The 21,471-nt window shown below is 38.1% G+C and overlaps 3 protein-coding genes across 3 annotated transcripts; all 3 read right to left on the reverse strand.

Moving 5' to 3' along the window:
- Window positions 1-1,567: 1,567 nt before the first annotated feature.
- On the reverse strand, window positions 1,568-8,382 carry LOC109239957 (protein ABHD17B). Its single transcript, XM_019406572.1, has 5 exons — window positions 7,788-8,382; window positions 6,984-7,020; window positions 3,390-3,626; window positions 3,260-3,307; window positions 1,568-2,388 (listed from the first exon to the last, which is right to left on the reverse strand). The coding sequence occupies exons 1-5, from the start codon at window positions 8,081-8,083 to the stop codon at window positions 1,987-1,989; spliced, it is 1,020 nt and encodes a 339-aa protein (XP_019262117.1). The 5' UTR covers window positions 8,084-8,382; the 3' UTR covers window positions 1,568-1,986.
- Window positions 8,383-14,953: 6,571 nt separating this feature from the next.
- On the reverse strand, window positions 14,954-18,256 carry LOC109239959 (LEAF RUST 10 DISEASE-RESISTANCE LOCUS RECEPTOR-LIKE PROTEIN KINASE-like 1.4). Its single transcript, XM_019406574.1, is given in 6 exon segments — window positions 14,954-15,327; window positions 15,971-16,122; window positions 16,247-16,535; window positions 16,538-17,146; window positions 17,226-17,519; window positions 17,522-18,256. Coding segments are annotated over 4 exon segments (1,284 nt in total). The 5' UTR covers window positions 17,628-18,256; the 3' UTR covers window positions 14,954-15,327; window positions 15,971-16,122; window positions 16,247-16,260.
- An 18-nt stretch (window positions 18,257-18,274) lies between these two features.
- Window positions 18,275-20,827, reverse strand: LOC109239958 (putative pentatricopeptide repeat-containing protein At4g17915). Its single transcript, XM_019406573.1, has 3 exons — window positions 20,534-20,827; window positions 18,470-20,175; window positions 18,275-18,322 (listed from the first exon to the last, which is right to left on the reverse strand). Exon 2 carries the CDS (start codon window positions 20,147-20,149, stop codon window positions 18,767-18,769), a length of 1,383 nt encoding a protein of 460 aa, XP_019262118.1. The 5' UTR covers window positions 20,150-20,175; window positions 20,534-20,827; the 3' UTR covers window positions 18,275-18,322; window positions 18,470-18,766.
- Window positions 20,828-21,471: the final 644 nt, after the last annotated feature.

Below are 21,471 nucleotides of genomic sequence, written 5' to 3' on the forward strand. Positions count from 1 at the left end.
TTTATTGTTGAATATTTTAGTACGATGCCATGACTCATCTCATATTTATGTTATTTTATTGAAAAATACCTTATATAGTTCTATCTTACTAGGATTAAAGAAATATTTGGAGCACAAATTCTATATTTGCTATGAAGACTTCATGGAAAAAAACCCGAAAAACCAGAGAAAAATTGAGATTGAAAAACCCAACTTTTATTGGTTTGGTTTGGTCTTTAAGTTTAATAACCTGATAGAATTGGTTTGGTTTGGAAATTAGAAAATCCGAACCAACCCGACCTATGTACACCCCTAGCCACAACATTCGTTTGATTGACCCTAGCTATTATTTCTTTCTCGCATCTCACTATAGAGAAGTCGAAGGATACGCCATATATACCAAATATATATTGCTAGGGCAAGTGAACACATTCGGACGCCCAGTAGGTATGTGCGAACCAGAGAAGGTGCAGCCATAATACAGAGTAATATTTTGGTCACTGGAAACATAGCTGAAAATGTTAAAATCCAAGGAGGCGTTCTCAGGGTTGTCCAAGCAAATATTACTCAGTAAATCATCTCTAGCCAAGGTTAGTATTCGAGTAGGTGTGTCGATGGCTATCACTTTGTATGCTGCTTACTCAATAGCAATATTCGGGATGTTGCAGTTGATCTCGAAACTTGGATGACCACAGTACTCTGGTCTACCACCTCCACAGAATCGCTCGTCATCTTGACAAAGCGATATGGGCATATGAAGAATGATAAGCTGGATAACAGTTGAGTGGAGATTTGACTTCATCGTTTTAGAGGAAGCTCTGTTCAAGTCTATTTTGTCTTAAAACTTGCCATTCCACCTCGCCAAATGAACACACCGGATGTTCTGCATATACCTTGACTACTTTTTCCATATTAAGATAACTGTTAGGAAGATTCCTCTGTAACCCTAAGTCGATGCATGCACCATTAAGTCTTGTCACCCAGAAAAAATGACTTGTTTTACTTTTCTCAACTTGAAGTCAAACCGTGTTTGTTACGTCAAGAACATTATTTTCCACGGCATAAAAGATAATTTTCTCACTCAGTTTCTGCATTCACTTGGATGTACGTTCTTAATCGTAGTGAACGCTGCATTCTAGGCTGACGATGGTAATAGGTGATATAGGCAAGAATGGCCGCGAGTAAGTTGTTTTCTCCTATGTGATGAAGATTTAAATAAAAACTCTACAATTTAAACAACCAAAACCATAACATGATTTCGCTGAAGGGAACATTTTCTTGAAAATTAAATTATACGACAAATTATAAGTACCAAATATATTCTCTCCAGCTTTCTTACTCTATATGACTTATTCAAAAATTTAGATGGTCACCAAAAGAGATAAAATTGGCTTATCCAAACTTCTAACAAGTTTTCCACGCGCATTTAACCATCGCCGGCTCCACCGCTCTCCTTCTATAATTGTGATTCATTAGACTACTGGCAGTAGTGATGATAGAGGTGGAACAAAACGAACTACTTTCACACCTGTGCCTTTTCAACTTTTAAGGTAAACTTAGGCAAACAGAATTACCAGAGGCAGGGAGCTAAAATGCTTATAGTTGGAAACTTAATTAATGACCAACTTTTAAAGGATGTTCAGAAACACACTCAAAATATTCCAAGCCATGTTTCCAAGAGTTTCTGCCACTACAGCGGCACATCTTGCGTAGCTTTTCGCAAATATACAAGTATGGAAGCTCATAAGAGTATAAAACTACAAGCTTTTCATGTCAAAATGTCACATTTGATTATACATGGGAAAAAGGGATGCGCTACTTACTTTATTTTTCCGTCACCACTTCATCTCTTGATGACACAGATAACTCGACCATTTACAGCTACAATTACACTCACAGTGACTGCAGTTAGAGGCTCATCCCTTGTTGCATAAACAGGCACATGTTACCTTCTTGGGCGGGTTACTGATGATTAATTAAAGGTATTTTCCCTGTGTATTTAAGGAATTACCACACTAATCCCTTTCTTCTCCTAAACCTGTCAACACGATCTGTGCTCATCCGAGACTTCTCAGGTTTGTTTGACTTCTTAGTCTTTTCAAGTCGACTGTCCAAACTGTTCCTTGAAATTTCAGGAGGATCAGTTTTCAGGTCAAATGTGTCTGTGGCGACGGTTTCGGCAGGTTTACTCTGGTTGTCAGACTCTGTTGATGCTTTTTGGGAGCCATTAGCGGCAGGCTTTGGTTTGCCAAGACCAATAACAAATTTCTTTAGATGTTTGATGTACTCCGGGTAAAGTTCAAGATTGCAATGCCCACCTCCATTTATCCACAGAGGTTCATATTTTTCCTTGCATAGCTCCCACAGCTGTTTTCCATGGGAGCAATCAACAACTTCATCTGCTGTTCCCTATACATGGAAATGTTAAAATCCCACGAGTAAAATATTCAAAGTTATGGAAAGGTTTGCAGGGGAAACTACTAAAAGGTTATGTTAAATTCAGACGAGTGATCATGGAAACAAGTCACTCTAGGGTCACATTCTATCCTCGATGCAGAACAAAACCTTGTGAAAAATTGATGTGATATATTGGGTATGCAACTATACATTACCCTCTAGAAGTTATTCACTAAATGAAAGGTTTGCCAGATAAATAGTTCCATCAGCTGCAGGCTTGCTCAGCAGCTGATCCTTTCAGTCAACAGAAATTAAGAACCTATTGCACTGTCAAAAGTACAGCCTGGCGTACGGCCTGTCAACATCATCAGCATTTGCTGAAGTTGAAGTACGTCCACCCCCTCCAAAAACCTCCCCAACATAATATGTACTATTAAACGAACCCAGATTAGCCATATTTCCACTACTCATATGAACTATGCCACGTGTAAAAGTTCTTCAGGACTTCCTATTACAAACTCAGTTTACAGGATCCAACAGGAAAGATCCTATTAGATCAGTTTCTGCGGTACCGGGTGCATGCCTTTCTCGCTGAACATTTATCCAACCTCACGAACATTATGGCCATTCAATTGAATCTTCTATGCATTTAGAAACTATCTATTTATTCTTGACCACACGAGAAAAGACAGAACCGTTGGGAGGTCCAAACGCGGAAAGGGTCTACAGTAGTTGTATTCACCAGTATAAGAGTAGTTGCACCCCCCCCCAAATCTTCCCCAGACCCATCTCCATTGCAAGGTCTTCGTAAATAGATAGAATTTGAAGATATTCAACTTTATGGAATAGAATGATTAAACATTTGAAAAGAAGGAAAACTTACATGAATGACCAGAACAGGACAATTCACTGCACTAATCTTGTCAACATTCTGAATAAATTGGAGTAACGAGATCAGATTTTACATGTGGAGATGGTAAAAGAATTATCGACAACCGTTGAGAATATTTTACCTTGTAAATGTCAAACCAATATGTCCGCTTGACAGGGTACAAAACTCTTACACCAGACAATATTGGACTATGTAAAACCACAGCTCGTAAGTTGGGTACTCGTGATGCAAGATCAACGGTTGGGCCACTGCCGACAGATTGACCATAGAGTATTAGCTGTTCATCTTTGACCCCATATTGCTCCTTTAGGCATTTATATACTGCATCAATGTCCGCGTACGTATTACATTCAGATGGCTGCTTCAGAGAAAGGATAATTTGATCACAATTTAAAACAGTGAACAGCAACAAGGGACTAGACCCATATGAAACCCAAAACAATTTCCCAGAACAAGCAATGAATGAGAAATGCAAGATTTAGAACTGAAACTTTCTTATATTTCTGTGCAAGGGTCTCGTACAAATTTGTTAATGACATTAAGCCAAAAAGTTATATAAAGAAGAAAAACAAGTTTTAATGCCCAAATTCTAATTAAAGTTCCACATGCCCAAATCAACTAGCATGGTTGCCAGCATCGAGAGATTTAAGAAACGAGGTAAAAAGCAAAGAATTGTTCCGGTTTGGAACCATGAATAAGTTCTAAGAATGTACAACCCAAATTGGTGAAACCTCAATGGCCTTAGCTCTTCCAGCATCATCTGAACTTTGATAAGGCATAAGTCTTTCACCTTATCATTTGATATAGATGGTAAGCAATATTATATTCCCTCAGAAAGATACTTAATGGACAACAAAAAGTTCACTGAAAGGTCTACCCAGATCTAGTAAGAAAATCAAGACATGTGATATCTTTTGCAACATATCACACAACACACGACAGAGGCACTAGTAAGCACAGAAGAAGATGCAAAAAAAGAAGAATTTCACTCATATATGGATAATGGATTTCATGAAGGGATATTAGTCCTAAAAGATTTTTCTAGAAACGGTTTGTCATGGGAGTTCAATAAATGAAAAAGTGGATGATACATCGTTTTCATTGTACAAATGGGACAAGAAAACTCTTCCTTGATAATTTCAAAATGTACGTTAACACTTTTAAGAGTTCATTGACAGGCAACGGCAAACAGCTTCTGTAATAGAGTGGTTACTGATCAGGGATTAGAAAGGAGGGTTAATGTCTAAACATAAGTCCATTTCCAATACTACACCTTGCGCATTCCTTTCTAGGAACAAAGGAGACTTTTACCCTTTTAAGACAACAAAAACTAGCAGTTAAGCAAAAAAAGGTGCATAGCAGGGTCTAGATGATTTCACAGGCCCAACTACGTAAACCAGTTAGGTAAGAAGGTGCTTCAACTTGTGGTTGCTATGACAAAGTTTCCCAACTTGTGGTTGCTATGACAAAGGAGAAACTAAGTTAAAGGTTAGGTAACATATGAGTTGGTGCTGAAAGAACTTGATGTGTTCTAAAATAACGGCTGAATAGTCAATGCTACCTTAAAATAATCAACGTTAGTATGTTCCTGCGAATATGCTTTCAAATCATAGAACACATCCACCCTTCCCCACCCCCCACCCCCAAAACCACGTCAAAAAAGAAAAAGAAGGTACAGAACAGTTCTTGTATATTTGCAAGTACAGAAAAGAAAACCACTGTCTTTATGGTTATTCCTACATCACCAAAGCCCCAAGCAATATACATATTAAATTTATTGTCTGTTGTTGTCAAATAGATGAAAACCTATCCCTAATAATACAGTATGTGCAACCTCCAATTTATTTTTTTGTGATAGCCGTGGTGTCCAGTCCAGCTTGCGCGCACCTCGACTAATTCCTCGGGATACTTCCTACCTCCACCAGCACCATAGGTAACCTCCAAACTTATGGTTGGGAAATGATTCTTCTGCATTATTAGCATCAGTTGGAGACTGATTTGCCTTGGCAATATTACCATATATCTTTGTCCAAGCTGCCAGTGACAGATTACTGGGGCAAGCATAGAGGAGAAGTAATCTGTTCTCTGACATAAGATTTCGCTTCAGAGAATCTTAGGGTTTCAAAGTTAAAGACCATGTAGCATCACGGGTGACAAATGGTGTCAATGACTAATATGAGGCCTGGAGGGGAGACGATACAAAATTGACATCATCCATGGGCTTTAAGACTACACTTTCATGTAAGAAATCTAGAGAAATTGTTTTGGCGGAATACATTGACAATCCCTTAAACTTGTCAGTATATTTCATTTAGAACCTCGAACTAAGACATGTTTCAATTGAGCACCTGAACACATGATAAAGTGTTTGGACACTTTCCGCTCAAACTTAAAACCTTATGCGCGTGTTCTCAAGCACCCATTACGTGGATAAATTAACCACTTACAATATGCCACCTCTTTTAATAATACAGATCACTAGATCAGATATAATCCTTTGCTATAATAAACAAGAAAAAAGACAGATCAGTTAAAAAAACCAATCAATTTAAAACAAACTCCCATTCTGTTAAACAAAAGAGCCGTTCCGTTAAAAAAACCAAAAGCCACTTTCCCAAGATCTTCCTAACGAGTGTCTAATAAAAACATTTTATCATGTGTTCAGGTTCTCAATTGAAACATGTTTTGGTTGGGTGTCTCAAAATATAAATGCAAATTTAAGGGATTGTCAACGTATTCCGCCAATTTTTTTTCTTTTTCTTTTGATAAATAAGAAATCTACAGAAAGTGTGCAACCAAAAAATTTAAGAAAGAAATTTTTCAATATTTACATGAGAGTTGCGGAAGAATCTAGTAAATATGAAATGCCTACTTATAAATCAACACAAATATAACAATTACATAGCTTAGGGATGAGATTGAAGGCTGACTTCTACCATATCTTAGCAGCATTTAACTTCTAATCTTCTGAAATAAAAATAACCTAGTGGACCCTAAACCAAAGCTTTGATAGCCTGAGCTTCCCCCTTATTGTTAGTCCTCTTACAATACACCACTTCAAAATAGTTACTTCCCTCATTACTTAACATAGGCCGATTCATATCGTTTTTATAGCAAACTCAGCAGTTGGAAGAACTATTCCCCTTGCTCGGTCTCCCTTGCACTAAACTCTTCACTAAGTCTTACAGTAAACCGATGACTGAAGTCTGGAGCAAATTCGGTTGAAGCCTGGGAGATGAGGAAAAGGAGAGAGAAGAAAAGGGAAGTTTCTATTGAGACTCAAGTCCCCCTCCCCAAACAAGAAGTGGAAGTCGAGGGGCTGCTGAGCGAGAAGAATGCTATTGAATGAGGAAATTTTGACTCCAGAAGACCTGGAAAGACAGAACTACTTCGGCAGGTCCTATTATCTCCTTCACACTACTCAATCCGAACTAAAAGTCCAAAAAGGTAAAACTTAAAGTCCAAAAAGGTAAAACTTAAAGTTCTACCATGACACTCCTCCAATAACAAGCATCAATGCAAGTTCTAGAGCTGGTCGATAAAGTGAATTTTCGCAACAGATGTCAATATTCTTCCTACTAATCGTGTCATTAAACAAGTAGCAAACTGAAACGGGCGAAGGCAGTAAGTTTTTTCTCTTCGTCCCAGCTTCATTTATGAACAATGAGAACAAGAAGATGTCAATTACATAAGACCAAGGAAGCAGGTATCTAACCTTTCCACTTGACTGTCCGTATCCAGAGTAATCATACCTAAACAAGAAACAATATGAGAAGGTCAGTCTGATCCTACTATATAATTTGACATTTAAGAGAAAAGAATTGAAGCACAAGAAATGGTTTTTAAAAGAAAACTAGAGAGAGAGGGAGATTCATCCATAAAATTTTGATGAAGATAACATTTTTACTGAGTATCTTTCTCAAAAAGATATCAGGAAGACCCTGCTTATATTCAAGATTCTCTCAAAGAGCATCAACACTGATTGAGACATTGAATACCGCTCAAATTATGTTATAGAAATGAGTTTGACCGTGTCATCACCATAGATAAACACAAACAACTTCCTCAAAGGCTCAAACTTTCTCCAATGCTGTTAAATCTCAACAAAATTCACAAGTTATACTGTTGTTTTACAATGATCCATTATTTCTACTCATTAAATGCCTTGGCTCCAAAATTTAAGTACTTTTTTCTTTCATATTCATATAATTTCTGAGTTCTAACAATACTTCCAAACCTTTGACTCATCCTTATTCAAGAAAAAAGTGATCCACAGATGGAAGTTACAAAATCTACGTTACTGCAAAAGCTGTATTTCCAGTAGTTAGATTCCAGAAAACTAAAACTAAAAAAAAAAGTTTAAACAGAAATAGAATTTCGAAAAAGTAAGAGATGAACTTTAGCTTAAGATGAGATCAGACAACAAAAATAAAAGAGAAAACAAACTAGATAAAATTTTGAAAAAAGAAGGTACTTAATTAGCAAATATTATTCTGCTAAAAATGGAAGCTTTAATTACCCGATGAGATTGACACGTAGACGGAGGCTCAATTCAACAAAGAGCTCAAACATCTGACCCAAGTCAGCCGCATTACCATGAGAGTACAACATAGTAGCGGATGCCTTTGGATGCTTCACATGAACGGCCACGATTTCATTTCCACGGCGAGTACGAAGTTTCAATACGTCTACCTCATCCCTCCTTGCTACCTCAGGTATGCTGAGATGGCCGTCGGCGGCGACCACCGTGTAGGACGGCGGATTTGGTGGGAAGAAGGCGAACTTAGCGGCGATAGAAGAAGTCACTCCCCCCATTTTAACTTAATGCTACTACACCAATCATAAAAGCAACTCACTTTTTCTTATCTTCTTCTTCAGGGCCGCGCGTGGAGGATAAGGGAGGCGCGTGGAAAATTGAAAGTTGTGTTGGAAAGATGGGGGAGGGATATTGTAGAACGTTGGAGTTTTCGGATTTATGTATTTTTTTAGTGTGTGTTTTTTGTGTGTGAAATGTCGACAAAATACTGACGGCTACTTTTTATAGTATGTAAGACCTTAAAGTCATTCATAGCTATGGGTGCCAGAATATACTGTACTACATTCTGTCCAAAAAATGATAAATTGCATTTTTTCTTTAAATGAGTTATTCAAACAAAAGCATAAATAGTTTACGATGACTGCGTGATTATTAACTTATTTTAGAGAGCTTTGAATTAGAATTTGCTTGCCACTAATTACCAACCACAGAAGAAGGTAACGAAGCTTTGATTATTTTAACCATACAAATACACGAAGCAGAAATGGTCCTATGTAACTTCAACTACTTCAAGATAGACCAACAAGAGACGTGGTGGGATTTTACTCCTTAATTAAAAGTTTTGAGTTTGAGTTTTTGATTTTTGAGGTGGAAAATTTCTTTACGTGAAATGTTTATTTCCTCAACAAATCTATGCGATGCGAATCCAAATCAGTCGGGCTAGTGAATTTCAAACACCGAATATTTAAAGGAAAAAAGAAATAGTTCAAGACAACCTAAAACATTTTAATAATGTATACCAACCACTATGACGAGAATATAGTCAGTTCCCAAATATTATATATTCCTCACGTTTTATACACATCATAGACATGTTTGCAGCTGGCTAAAACGAGAAAGAAAGAGAAATGTCGATACTTCTTAGGAAAAAGCATTTTTTAAGGAAAAAAAGGGGCTAAAATCTCGGTAGGAATATGCATTGAAGGTTGTTATTCTTGCCAATATTCGGACCAAAAGCATGAGATAGGTGCGGCAAGTTGGAATATCCAGCCAAAGAGAAAATGTTGTACGATAAAGTCTTTTCTTCCTTTCTTGTTTTTTATTTTGCACTAATTGCTAGCCGAGGGAATGACAAAGGGCTAACGTATCTATGAAAAAACATTATTAAATTGGAGAGGATCAATTATCAAGATTGTCCGATTAGGTCAAACAGAAGAATGAGAGAGAGAAAGAGTTAATGGAACACGTCAATATAATCCCATCTGTACACTTTTTTCAGATAATTTGACATTTTCTTTCTCATTTTTTGCGTGTAATTACGCTTCATCAAGTTAAAGTTAAAGTTAAATCTGTATAGGGTGAAATCGGATTGTCCAATTTCCCGTTATTAAGGCATTCCAGAAGACCATCTCGGAGCCTCGAGGCCGCAAAGCTATGACCGAGTTCCCTCCCTCGAGGCTCGTCGACACCCGGCCTAGAGGCAATATTGACCGTGGCAAAGGTAAAAACGGGGAGTTCCCAAGACACACGGCTAAGTCTGGCAAAGCCTAGCCGGCCTACTCTGAACCCGAATCAGGGTGTCATGTCTAGCCGTCCCATCTCCATATCTTTACAATTAATGTATTTTATACCGTGTAGGGATTCCCCTTCTATATAAAGGGGATCTTTGTCATTTTGTAAGGGGCGACTGTTGCTCCAACTACTTCATACGAAATATACAAGAACTCTCTCTTTCTCTCTCTAACATAGTCTCTCGATATTGTTGCTCTTATTTATTATTTTCATATTTGTTCTTCATTTATTGTTTATCATTGGCCATAAAGAGCCTTCGTTGATTATTTTACAATTGTTAGCCCTTCCCCGATTGCCCTTAATGGTTCGAGCTCGAGCCCAGGGATTGACCTCGAGACTCTGTATCGGTCAGTCCGAGGCCCCGATTGGCTAGCTCATCGGTTTGATTATAACTCTATTTTAGCTCGCATCTCGCCTCTAAACTTCATACATATAGCATCATCTGCTTAAACAACTAGCATAAAAATAGATCACGTATTTTTAGAGTCCCATTAACAAATTTAATTGTTATTACCATTTTTACGGTAAACAAAAACAATCAGTCAAATGAAAAATTAAAGCAGTACCTAAAATACCTTTTGTTTCCTTTTGTTTTTGTGCTGCCAACGTAATGTTTATTAGTATGGAGTTGAAAAGGAAATCGGATGGAAGACAGGAAGAGGTGGTTAAGTCTTTCACAATAAGACGAAAATCAAAAGGAAAAGAGACCCAAGAAATATAGTACTACTACTACTTTTTTCAGGTAAAGAAGTAGTGCCCCATATGATTGAAACTTCGAAATACGTCAAAAAGTTAAAAATGTTTATCTTCTACGCAAAGAAACACTAAACCGCGCGCGCAACTTAACTAGCCATATATAGTAATTAAGTCATCTCGCCAGCTATGTAATCAAGAGATTAACTACTCGCTATAATGAACGAGATGAAGAGAATGATACATAATTGAATTATAACCATTTCTTTATTTGGTAATAATGTCGTGGGGGCTTTGCGTAGGATGAGTCGGGGTCGAGCGACCGGGCCAGACGAAATCCCGGTGGAGTTCTGGAAATGCGTGGGTAGGACAGGAGTGGAGTGGTTGTCTAAGTTGTTCAATGTGATCTTCAGGACTAAGAGGATGCCGGATGAGTGGAGGTGGAGTACAGTGGTGCCCTTGTATAAGAACAAAGGGGATATTCAGTGTTGTAACAACTATAGGGGTATCAAATTACTTAGTCACACCATGAAAGTCTGGGAGCGGGTGGTTGAGGCGAGGGTGAGGGGGATGACGTCCATATCCGTGAACCAGTTCGGTTTCATGCCGGGCCGCTCCACTACAGAAGCTATCCACCTTGTCAGGAGATTGGTGGAACAGTTCAGGGATAAGAAGAAGGACCTGCACATGGTGTTTATTGACTTGGAGAAGGCGTATAACAAGGTACCAAGGGAGGTGCTATGGAGGTGCCTGGAGGCGAAGAGCGTGCCGGAAGCCTACATCAGAGCGATCAAGGACATGTACGATGGAGCTAAGACTAGGGTTAGGACGGTGGGTGGCGACTCAGACCATTTCCCGGTGGTTATGGGGCTTCATCAAGGATCCGCGCTTAGCCCTTTCTTATTTTCCTTGGTGATGGATGCACTGACACGCCATATTCAAGGGGATGTGCCATGGTGTATGCTATTTGCTGATGACATAGTCTTGATAGACGAGACGAGGGTCGGTGTTAACGAGAGGTTGGAGGTCTGGAGACAGACTCTCGAGTCTAAGGGTTTCAAACTAAGCAGGTCTAAGACAGAATACCTGGAGTGCAAGTTTAGCGCCGAGTCGAGCGAAGTAGGCAGGGACGTGAAGCTTGGATCTCAGGTCATCTCCAAGAGGGACAGTTTCAAATATCTTGGGTCGGTGATTCAAGGGGACGGAGAGATCGACGAGGATGTCACTCACCGTATAGGGGCGGGGTGGTCGAAATGGAGGCTTGCATCAGGAGTCTTGTGTGACAAGAAAGTGCCACCGAAACTCAAGGGGAAGTTTTATAGAGCTGTGGTTAGACCTGCCATCTTGTATGGGGCGGAGTGCTGGCCGGTCAAGAAATCGCATGTTTAGAGAGTGAAGGTTGCGGAGATGAGGATGCTCAGGTGGATGTGCGGGCACACCAGGTTAGATAAGATTAAGAATGAAGTTATTCGGGAGAAGGTGGGGGTGGCCCCTGTGGATGAGAAGATGCGGGAAGCGAGGCTCAGGTGGTTCGGGCATGTGCGGAGGAGAAGCCCTGATGCCCCGGTAAGGAGTTGTGAGCGGCTGGCGGTGGTTGGCTCGGGTCGAGGCAGAGGGAGGCCTAAGAAGTATTGGGGAGAGGTGATTAGGCAGGACATGGCAAGAATGCGGATTTCCAAGGACATGGCCCTTGATAGGAAAGTCTGGAGGTCTAGTATCAGGGTTGTAGGATAGGGGCTTCTAGAACTTTTCGTACTTCATTCCCGGGGCTAGGTGGGGTTTGGTAGGGCTCTCCATAGATGACTTGCGTATTGTATTGTGCCCCTTTATGGTAGTTATTGGTCGATATTATTGCATGTCATTTAATTTATGGTTTTATGTTTAGATAATTATTTATGCGATTTCTGCTGGAGTCACTAATGCTCTTTTGTTTTTCTTTTTCCTTTTCCTTTTCTTTCCTGAGCCGAGGGCCGATTGGAAACAGCCTCTCTGCCCTTTCGGGTAGGGGTAAGGCCTGTGTACGTATTACCCTCCCCAGACCCCACTTTGTGGGACTATACTGGGTAGTTGTTGTTGTTGTTGTTGTATAATCACCTAGAATATTTGACAAGCTGCTATTTTATAAAACTGTTAGCGCTAAAGTAATACACACATGAGAATGTTGAATGTATCCATTTTTTATGTTTTCAGTTTAAAATATTTAGAAGGGAATACAGGTAAAATTTATCTGCACTCGATGTTTATATCAAATCAATTAACTTGACCTTAGCAGTTTATAAAATAACATAAAAATACGTAACGCTTAACTATGACTAAATAATTTTATGTATAAAGATACATGTCTTGCGTTTAATAATTTGATGGGGGTACGGGAATATAGAAAGATTTGCAAAGAGATAGCAAAAGCAAAGAAAGAAAAAAGAGAAAGTAAGGGAAAGGGAAATTTAAGGTAAAGGGAAAGAAGAAAAGAGTAATGAAGGGAAAGTAATGGACCACCACAATCACTCCATGTTATATTCACAATAAATAATGCGCAGAGCAATCAATCGCCTTCCATGCCTAAAGCCATAGAAACAAGACTCTTGTTTCCGCATTCTGCCAAAAAAACTTGGCATTTCCTCTGCGCTGGACCCTGCCTTTTCTATACCTTTTCTCAATAGCTGATGTCATTCTTCTATCTGATTCTTTTTCAATTCACCACACCATTCATTAACCTTTAACTTTAAATTCACTTGCAGAAAAGAGAATACTGATATCTAAAGTAGAAAACAATTCCAGTAGGCAGCGGTCACCCTTTCAAATTTCTAAAGCAGATTTTATATTGATTAGAGTTTTCAAGATCCAAGTTAGGAGAGAACATATTATATACAAGAAATCAAATTAAGTTCTGAGCTGGAAACATACTGGAAGGGGTTCAACGTCAGTGTCTAAGCTTTAGCACACATAATCGGGCTGAACACCACTCTCTCAAAAGTCCCCTGTGACAATATGGTACACCATTCTGGTTCTTTAGATGCATTCTTTATCGGTGTCAAACTAAAACAAAATCCTGCACAAACCAAAAGAATGACCTTTAGAATTTATGTTCCAACAGAGGGCAACTGTTGCCAATGAAGACATTACTATATCCAAAATCTGGAGTGAGTGACGCTTCACTTAGCAAAGAACAAATGAAAAAAGAGAACACCATAGAGCTCAATTCCGACCATAAATGACTTCCTCTATGCATCAAACTCGATATAATGGGGCAAGTTTACATTGTCCCGTAATCCAAAACACAAAACATATGATAGCTTCTCCTCCTTGCCAGTTTGTGTGAGCTAAAAATAACAAAGACCATAAAGCACTTATGTAAAGACCCCAAGAAGTTCCCGTCATATAGTAAGTCCGGCTAGATGATTAAATAAATTTGCAGGTAATCCAGGCCCAGAGACCCAATTATTCCGTCTTAGCCCTACAAGCACTCTGCGTGTGTAAAGCGTATACCACATCATTACTGTAGATCAACTTGCTTCATGCCGTACTTTAAATTGGAAATGAAAGATCAACAAATGGAATATTGGAAAATAAGAATTTCTGATTCATCTAAATGAAATTGACATTAATTGCTGGCTTATAGGGGGCTAATTGTTTCCTTTCCAATTTAATGATTTTTTGTTGTAACTAAATTATTTTACTAATCACCAAAGAGTCATTTCCAGACCACAGCTCTTAGTACAGTCACTAGGCTGTCAAAAGGAAATCTCAGAAAACTATAGGTGCTGTTCAGATTATGAAGCAATAGGGCATACCTCCAAGGGAGGGTTTCCCCTACCCCTTCAGCAAAACAACAGAAAAACTGCTTATAGGGAGAATTGTAAATGATTTCTGTAAATTGACAATGCTCCATTAAGACTGCTTAAGATCAACTAAGTTCATTGGATGGCTAAACTGACCAAGTTCTCTTTGTGGTCAATCTGATCAACCTAATGCTAAGGGAAAAAAGTGTTTTTAAACTTTTTGAAAATGTATAAATGAAACAAAGGATCCAACAATCAGATTAACTTCTTGTATACCATCTAGGTTTCTGAATTTTAGGGAGCACTTCTTTATGTTTCAAATGACTAACTTCTATTCATTGAGGTGGCTGTTCACATTATCTCTCAACTCCTGTGGAGCTAGACTAATTAAGATCAGTATCCAGAAGTGTATAATAACGACTTATTCCCAACTTTTCAATTTATACGAACTCCAAATTTCAGCCTCCAGCTTAATTGAGAGAAGAAAATCAAAGCAAAGCAGTAGAAGAGAAAACAAGTAAATGGATATACTACGGAGTAGTTAATTATTACAGGTCAGATATTTAATTTTTTTTTAAAACTACGTGTTTATGCCAAATAAAACTCAAGTCATCTATAAGGCAAATTTTCTATAACTATTGAAACTTGACCAAGTGCCTCTACAAATATCAAAGATCTCAGCAGGGTTATCACATATCGGCAGCTTAGGTAGAAAATGGAAGTGGTAAGGAAGACAAAGGGGCTTCTAAAGAAATAAAAATAATCAAGATCCGTGACTACAGAATTCATCCAGAAATTACCACTTGACTCATGAAGTGCTGATATGCATTATCTTCATGTTCCACAACAGTAGAAAATTTCATACCAACTAGCCATTGAACAAGGTCTTGGAAGATGCACGTGCCTAGACAGATGTCAGTTGCACCGTCACTTAAAATATCTCATCCAAATGATAGTTACATAAGAGAAGAGACATCGCAGACTCAAAATAATAACTAACAGTTGGGAAAAACCTGAATTGTCAACATTTCTTCTACAGCAACCAGGCTGAAGGATGTTGTCTGATGGTCAGATAAGTAAAATCAGAGCTCATTTAATACATAAACTAGAATATGTGTTACACAGTCAGAGAGTAGCCAGGTGAAGTACACAGGTATATCTCTTTTCATTATCTTTATTCAATTGGACAGGCCTTTGTCAAGAGTGCACACCCCATTGATGCCATTTCGCTCCTCAAATAATTGATTTGTTCGTGTCGTCTGCAAATATAATTAAAGATATGGCAATTATGAGTTCTTCAAATATAGCTTTCATATAGAAATTTTTTGCATACTTCAAAAGAACCCTAGATATGCCAAGAATTTCTAAGAAAATTACACAAGTAACTTTAACTTTAGGAACTCCTCTTCTGGTTTTCTTCGGCCAGGACTGCACAAGACAGGACCAAAGAAATTGACATGGCCTCCCAGTAGAATTTACGGCGGAATAACGTTTTAGCCAAGAAAAAAAGAAGATACGTGCTCTGAATTTCTTGAAGTGCAACCCCAAGGAGTGAGGTGGTGCTCAAATTCCACATATAGCTAAATAGGTCAGAATTCATGAGAACAAGGAAGAGAAAAAGAGACATTGCAAGCTTAATGAGGTTGATTATGTCCTCAGGAAATCAGATTTTGTTCTTGCAATGTGATATCTCATAGTAACAAGCAACAGTTGAGTTCAGGACTCCAACGGTTAAAGATAGTGGTTTACTTCATGCTCAATAACAGATGGACTACTTTCCAATAAAAAAGACAAAATTACCTTCAAGATATGATCTTTCAATTAGTAAAATGTAATAGCTATAACTTAAAAAAGCGAATTACTGGAATGCATAGCAAGGTAAGCAATCAGGTATAGATGTACCAGCCACGTGTTTCATAAATTTCACCCCGTGGCAGCATAAAAGTTACTGCACATATATACCAGAATGTTGGCAGCTCCATTCAATATTTACATCCTTATGCGAACAGCAGTAGATAATCTCCCAGAGACCATATCGCAGTATACCAAGATAACTACATCAAAGCAATAAGGAATTAAGTGTCCATCAAAGACGGGAGATTCTAACGGAACCATGACATTAATCACTAGTGTCAAAATAGTAATTGCTTCTTCATCTAGGCAATAAAATTGACCAACCTGAAAATGATAGTTCATCCACTGGAATATGGTGAGGAAGGGGAGCCCGAGCCCTTTAGAAGCCCAACATCATCTACCACAATGTCGAGTACCTCAGCCTTGTGTGCATTTGACTTCCCATTCTGGATGCCTCTCAGAGTCTTCAGCACTTCTTGCATTGAATGTCTCATATCCCTTTCCTGTTGCAGACATCGGAAAGCTAACTCAGCGACTAATGTAGTCATCCTCCTCACAGAGCTGTTTGTCGTGAATCCAAGACTTGGATCAACTAATTCATGTACTGAATGAGTTGGATCTTGTTGACAGCCAGATTAGCCAAATTAATATCATGGCGGTGCCTGTTGGTATCCACAGCTTGTAATGATGAGATCAGTTCTATCAAGACCACCCCAAAACTATAGACATCACTCTTTTCGGTCAGCTGGTAACATTGGTAGTATTCAGGATCAACGTAGCCTGGTGTACCCTGTGGAGCAGTAGAGACATTTGTGACATTATTTGGGAACAATCTTGATAGCCCAAAATCAGCAACTTTCACATGGAAATCATTGTCTAATAGAATGTTGTTGGTTTTGAGATCACGGTGTATTATAATTGAGGAGTGGAGATAAGCCTGAGCATCAGCAGTCTCAATGGCTATGTTCATTCGGACAGGCCAAGAGAGTAAACCAGATTTGGCCCGATTTCCATGCAGATGATCTGCCACTGTCCCGTTTGATATGTACTCATAAACAAGCAGTAAATCTTGGCTTTGTTTTGATGTGCACCCGTATAATGTCACGAGGTGCTGGTGGGGGAGTTTAGTTAAAATCTCAACTTCATTCATGAACTGCTCAACACGCTTGAAATTGTTCTCATACAAGCGCTTGACTGCAACCACACGACCATCACGGAGCTTGCCTGATTAACAATTATTAAAATTGTTAGGAGGCTCTCTTACCAAAATAATAATATGCAATCAGGAGTTTGCAGTACATACCATAGTACACGACGCCAAAACCATCATCTCCAAGTTCTTTAGATTGATCAAAATTATCCGTGGCTTCTTCAAGTTCAGCGAAGCTGAAGACATGAGCCCCAAAGTAGGAGCTTCCCCTCCGGTAATCAGCCTCAGATTTGGAAGAGGGATAAGAGGGAATGCTTCTGGTGAAAGTGGTTGAAGAATTAGGAGAAGAAGAAGTCAGGCCATTGCTTGAACTTAAAATTGGAAGGTCTTTCTTTTCGGTTTGGACAGGTGAAGCCTGTGCTATAATCTGCTTTCTCTTTTGTTGCAGAAGAAGATTAGCCATCCAATGCCAATGCCGGCAAGTACAGCACCTCCTACGCTAAGGCCTGCAATCAAAAGAAGAAAGTTTAAAATCTTCTCAAGGCATTTGACCATTAGAACTAAAGACAACACCTATTGCAAGTGGCGTCTGATTTTTCTTTCCAATATCTGTTTTACAATCATAATACTGTCAATAAGTGATAAACGCGATATATAGATGCTGAGGTACATAAAGTAAACCTGACTGGAATTAGGAAAAAATTACAAAACTGTGGAGAGATGAACGAAAGTATGGGAAAATAATAGATCTCAAAAGCACAAACTATAAGGAAGAAGCACACTGTCAGAAGAAGACCTAGAGATACCTGAAAAACCATACCATGGAAATCTACAAACTAATCATAAAAATTTTAGTAAATCACATTGCCTTGCACTTTGTTCCTAGTTCACTTTTGTGTTAGCAAGTAATTGCATAATGTATTTTATTAGGTGTATCCATTGAATCAAACACCTCTAGCATCTACTCATGCAATAGGATGAGATTAGAAAGACCCCTGTAAACATGGATAGACCACCTATCAAGATGGCCATGCAATCTGTAGAAATAGAACAAGTAATGTTTTAGACCATGAACTAAAGATTCATCAACTGAAATTTTAATGTCACGCAAATCAATAATAGTAAACAGGAAAAGACACTAACTTTTTTCACTCAGCAGCAATAAAAATAAACAGAAACGGTTAAGGAAAAAACCCAAAAACCTTGATCTTCGTATATTTTCTGTAGAGCTTCACATAGAGCGTCTCTATCTGAAACAAAATTCCCAAAAATTAGAAAAAAACAGTAAAACTGAAAAGAAAAAAGATAGTCTTGATAACCCTAACTTAGTATAAGGGTTTATTGGTGAAATTGGATGGAGAAAATAGAACATCTCAAGTTGAATTTAGGAACAAAACCTGTGGTACTGAAGCCGACGTAGAAAAATTTGAGGGAATAGAATAGAGGTGTTGTTCAGTTCAGCTTCCCATACTGACAATTTCGGATCACAAATTCACAAGCTTTGGCGGGAGATATGGGAAATTCCAATTTGGAAGATGAATTCTTGGCTCTTGCCAGCACAGATGCAGATGTTTAAACTTTAAAGCCACTTTAATTTCTAAGATTTTTCAGTTTCCACAAATCATTATAATGCAGAACCTTAGCCAATCAAATAAGGTTAAAACTTCAGTGACAGAGTTGATCACCATTTCTTATTAATAATGCAGTATCTTAGCCAATCGAATTTTAGACTGGACTTTCCTTGCTTCCTGTGAAAGTCCAGAACTACGAAGACCGTCAACAACAAATCGTTTGTCTGATTTAAGAATTCTCATGCCACCTCTAATACACGATAGTAGTAACTTAGATGCAGCACGAAACCTCCCAGCTTTGCAAAGACCGTGCACTATGGTAGAGTAAGTAACAGAATCTTTCACATCCATTGACTCAAACATCCGCAAAGCATGATCAAAGTGACCAGCTTTACACAACCCGTTGATAAAAGAATTCCATGCGACCAAGTTAGAATCAAAACCGATCATACTCATACTGTTCAAATGTTGCAGGGCCTCTTTGAAATTGCCAGTCCTGCACAAGCCATCAATCAAGATAGCATGGGTGTACTTGTCAGATTCCAAACCTTCTTTTTCTGCCTCGTATAACAACTTATAAGCATTATCCAGCTGACCTTCCTTACAATATAGATTAACAATGGTATTAAAAGACACAGTATCAAGGCTAAAGCCACTGGTAATAATATAGCCCAGGTACTCGCTGGCCTCAGTTATCCTCCCAGTTTTAAGTAACATACTTGCGACTGTACAGTAAGCAAAGGCATCATACGTATATCCTTTCCTTCTCATCTCCGCAAAAATTTTAAGGCCTTCTTCAAATTGTTTACATCTGAAGCAACATTTCATTATTGTCGTATAAGTGATTGCATTCGGGATATGACCCGATTCGACCAATTCGGTGAGGAACTCTCTTGCAGCTTTTCCTCGTCTTGACTTGCACAACCCATGAATAAGAATGTTGTAAGTTACTAACTGAGGGATAAATCCATGACGCTTTAAGCTCCTAAATAACATTAGGGCATTCTCCGTATATCCGTTCATACAAAGACCGTTAATTAGAATATTGAATGTTGCTGGATGAACAGAAATATCTTTTAAAAGAACATCTTGAAAAACCCTGTACGCTTCATCTGGCTTTCCCAATTTAAAGAAGCAATGCATTAATGTGTTGTAACTCCAAATATCAGGAAGAATACTCATCTCAAGCATTTCATCAAACAGATCGAGACATCGAGATAACAGGCAATATCTTGTAGCTCCAGCAATCAAAGAGTTATATGTAATAACATTAGGGTTAATTCCAGCCTCCTTCATCCTATTAAGGACGGAATAACCAGCATCTATGCCAACAAAGCGGCAATATGCAGCAATCAATGTGTTGTAAGTGACAACATCTGGTTGTACTCCAATTATTATGCCATCAACTATAACAGCTTCAGCTTTCTCCAATTGTTTGGCTTTACAAAGAGATGCCACGCAAACATTCATTAACCTTGTCGATAATTTATCTTTGATGCTCCACATCTAATCCAACAGTTTAAACCTGATATCTGAAGCATTTTTCGAACAAAAGAAAGCATTTTTCGAGTAAAAGTAAGAATTTTTTGAAGAACAGTTGAGCATTTTTTGACCTAAAAATTATCAGACAAATACTTCGCAGATATCAAACGCTTTTATAAAGTACAAAAGAATAACATCTTCCTCTATAATAAGCATCCTTTCTGTTCAAGCTGAAATGACACAGTGCAATATGAAATCGCTGTTTGAAATTCGTTATTCTGAATAATTAATTCTGATGAGAACATATAAAATGCATAAAATGATCAATGCATATGAAAATACAAAATTGCAAACACAAAATCACCTATTAGCACACAAAAATAACCCATAACTGGAAAGAATAAATACCTTAAATACAATGAACTCTGTTTCAATGGAGCAGAAAAAATGGGTCAAAAATAATCTATAGCCTTAACCAGACGGCTATCAAGCAAGAAATGAGCAGAAATTTCAAACAGCTCTCTTTGCCAGTTTCTGAACAACAATTGCTGCCGGTAGCAACACCACCTTGAAATTTCAAAAGACTTTCGACAAGTTTTAGCAGAAAGCATCCTAAAGTATACCTAAAGGTCATTTACATCCTTAAAGTATCAAAATGCGAACAAGTTTGGTCCAAAGTTAGTATTTCCTGATTTGGGAATGAGCGTGTCATCGATGGGAAGATGGGAATGATAATTTCCGTATTTTTTTGCACCGTTAGTTTTAGACGGAAATACTGACTTTGGATCAATTTTATTCCCTCCGTTCCAATTTATGTGAATCGTTTGACTGGGCATCGAGTTTAAGAAAAAAATGAAGAATTTTGGAATTTGTGGTTCTAAACAAGTCCAAATAGGGCCCAGAGTATTTGTGTGGTTATAAAAGCCTCTCATTAAGGGTACAGTTGTAAGTTTAAGCTAAATTGTTACCAAATTTAGAAAGGGTTCATTCTTTTTGGAACGGACCAAAAAGGAAATAGGTTCACATAAATTGGAACGGAGGGAGTAATTATTTTTATTTTTTAAGGGCTGGTTATTTGGTTCATGGAAAAGAGAAAATAATTAGGGGACATGTGAAGTTATTTAATTTTGTGTTTGGTGAATTTTTTATTTATAAGAATTAGTTATAATTTTTATCTGAGAGGTTTAGTTTAAGGTTATATGCACATGATTCAAATAACATGCATCACAATTTTGATATGAGTTGTGTTGCGCGGGTATTAGTACTAGTTAGTTATAAAGTGTCATCATTTTCGGAATGTAATTTAGTACATTTTTTCTTTTTTATTATTTTTTACCAACATATTC

Source organism: Nicotiana attenuata, unplaced genomic scaffold (assembly GCF_001879085.1).
Source record: "Nicotiana attenuata strain UT unplaced genomic scaffold, NIATTr2, whole genome shotgun sequence".
Lineage (NCBI taxonomy): Eukaryota > Viridiplantae > Streptophyta > Magnoliopsida > Solanales > Solanaceae > Nicotiana > Nicotiana attenuata.

Excerpts from the sequence above, each read along its gene's own strand:
- LOC109239958 (XM_019406573.1), bottom strand. The coding sequence starts at position 20,149 with ATGTGGAGCATCAAAGATAAATTATCGACAAGGTTAATGAATGTTTGC.
- LOC109239957 (XM_019406572.1), bottom strand. The coding sequence starts at position 8,083 with ATGGGGGGAGTGACTTCTTCTATCGCCGCTAAGTTCGCCTTCTTCCCA. Across the intron at positions 3,308-3,389 it reads ATTGGTTTGACATTTACAAG|AATGTTGACAAGATTAGTGC; the intron begins GTAAAATATTCT and ends CAATTTATTCAG. Across the intron at positions 2,389-3,259 it reads GTCCTGTTCTGGTCATTCAT|GGAACAGCAGATGAAGTTGT; the intron begins GTAAGTTTTCCT and ends TTCCATGTATAG.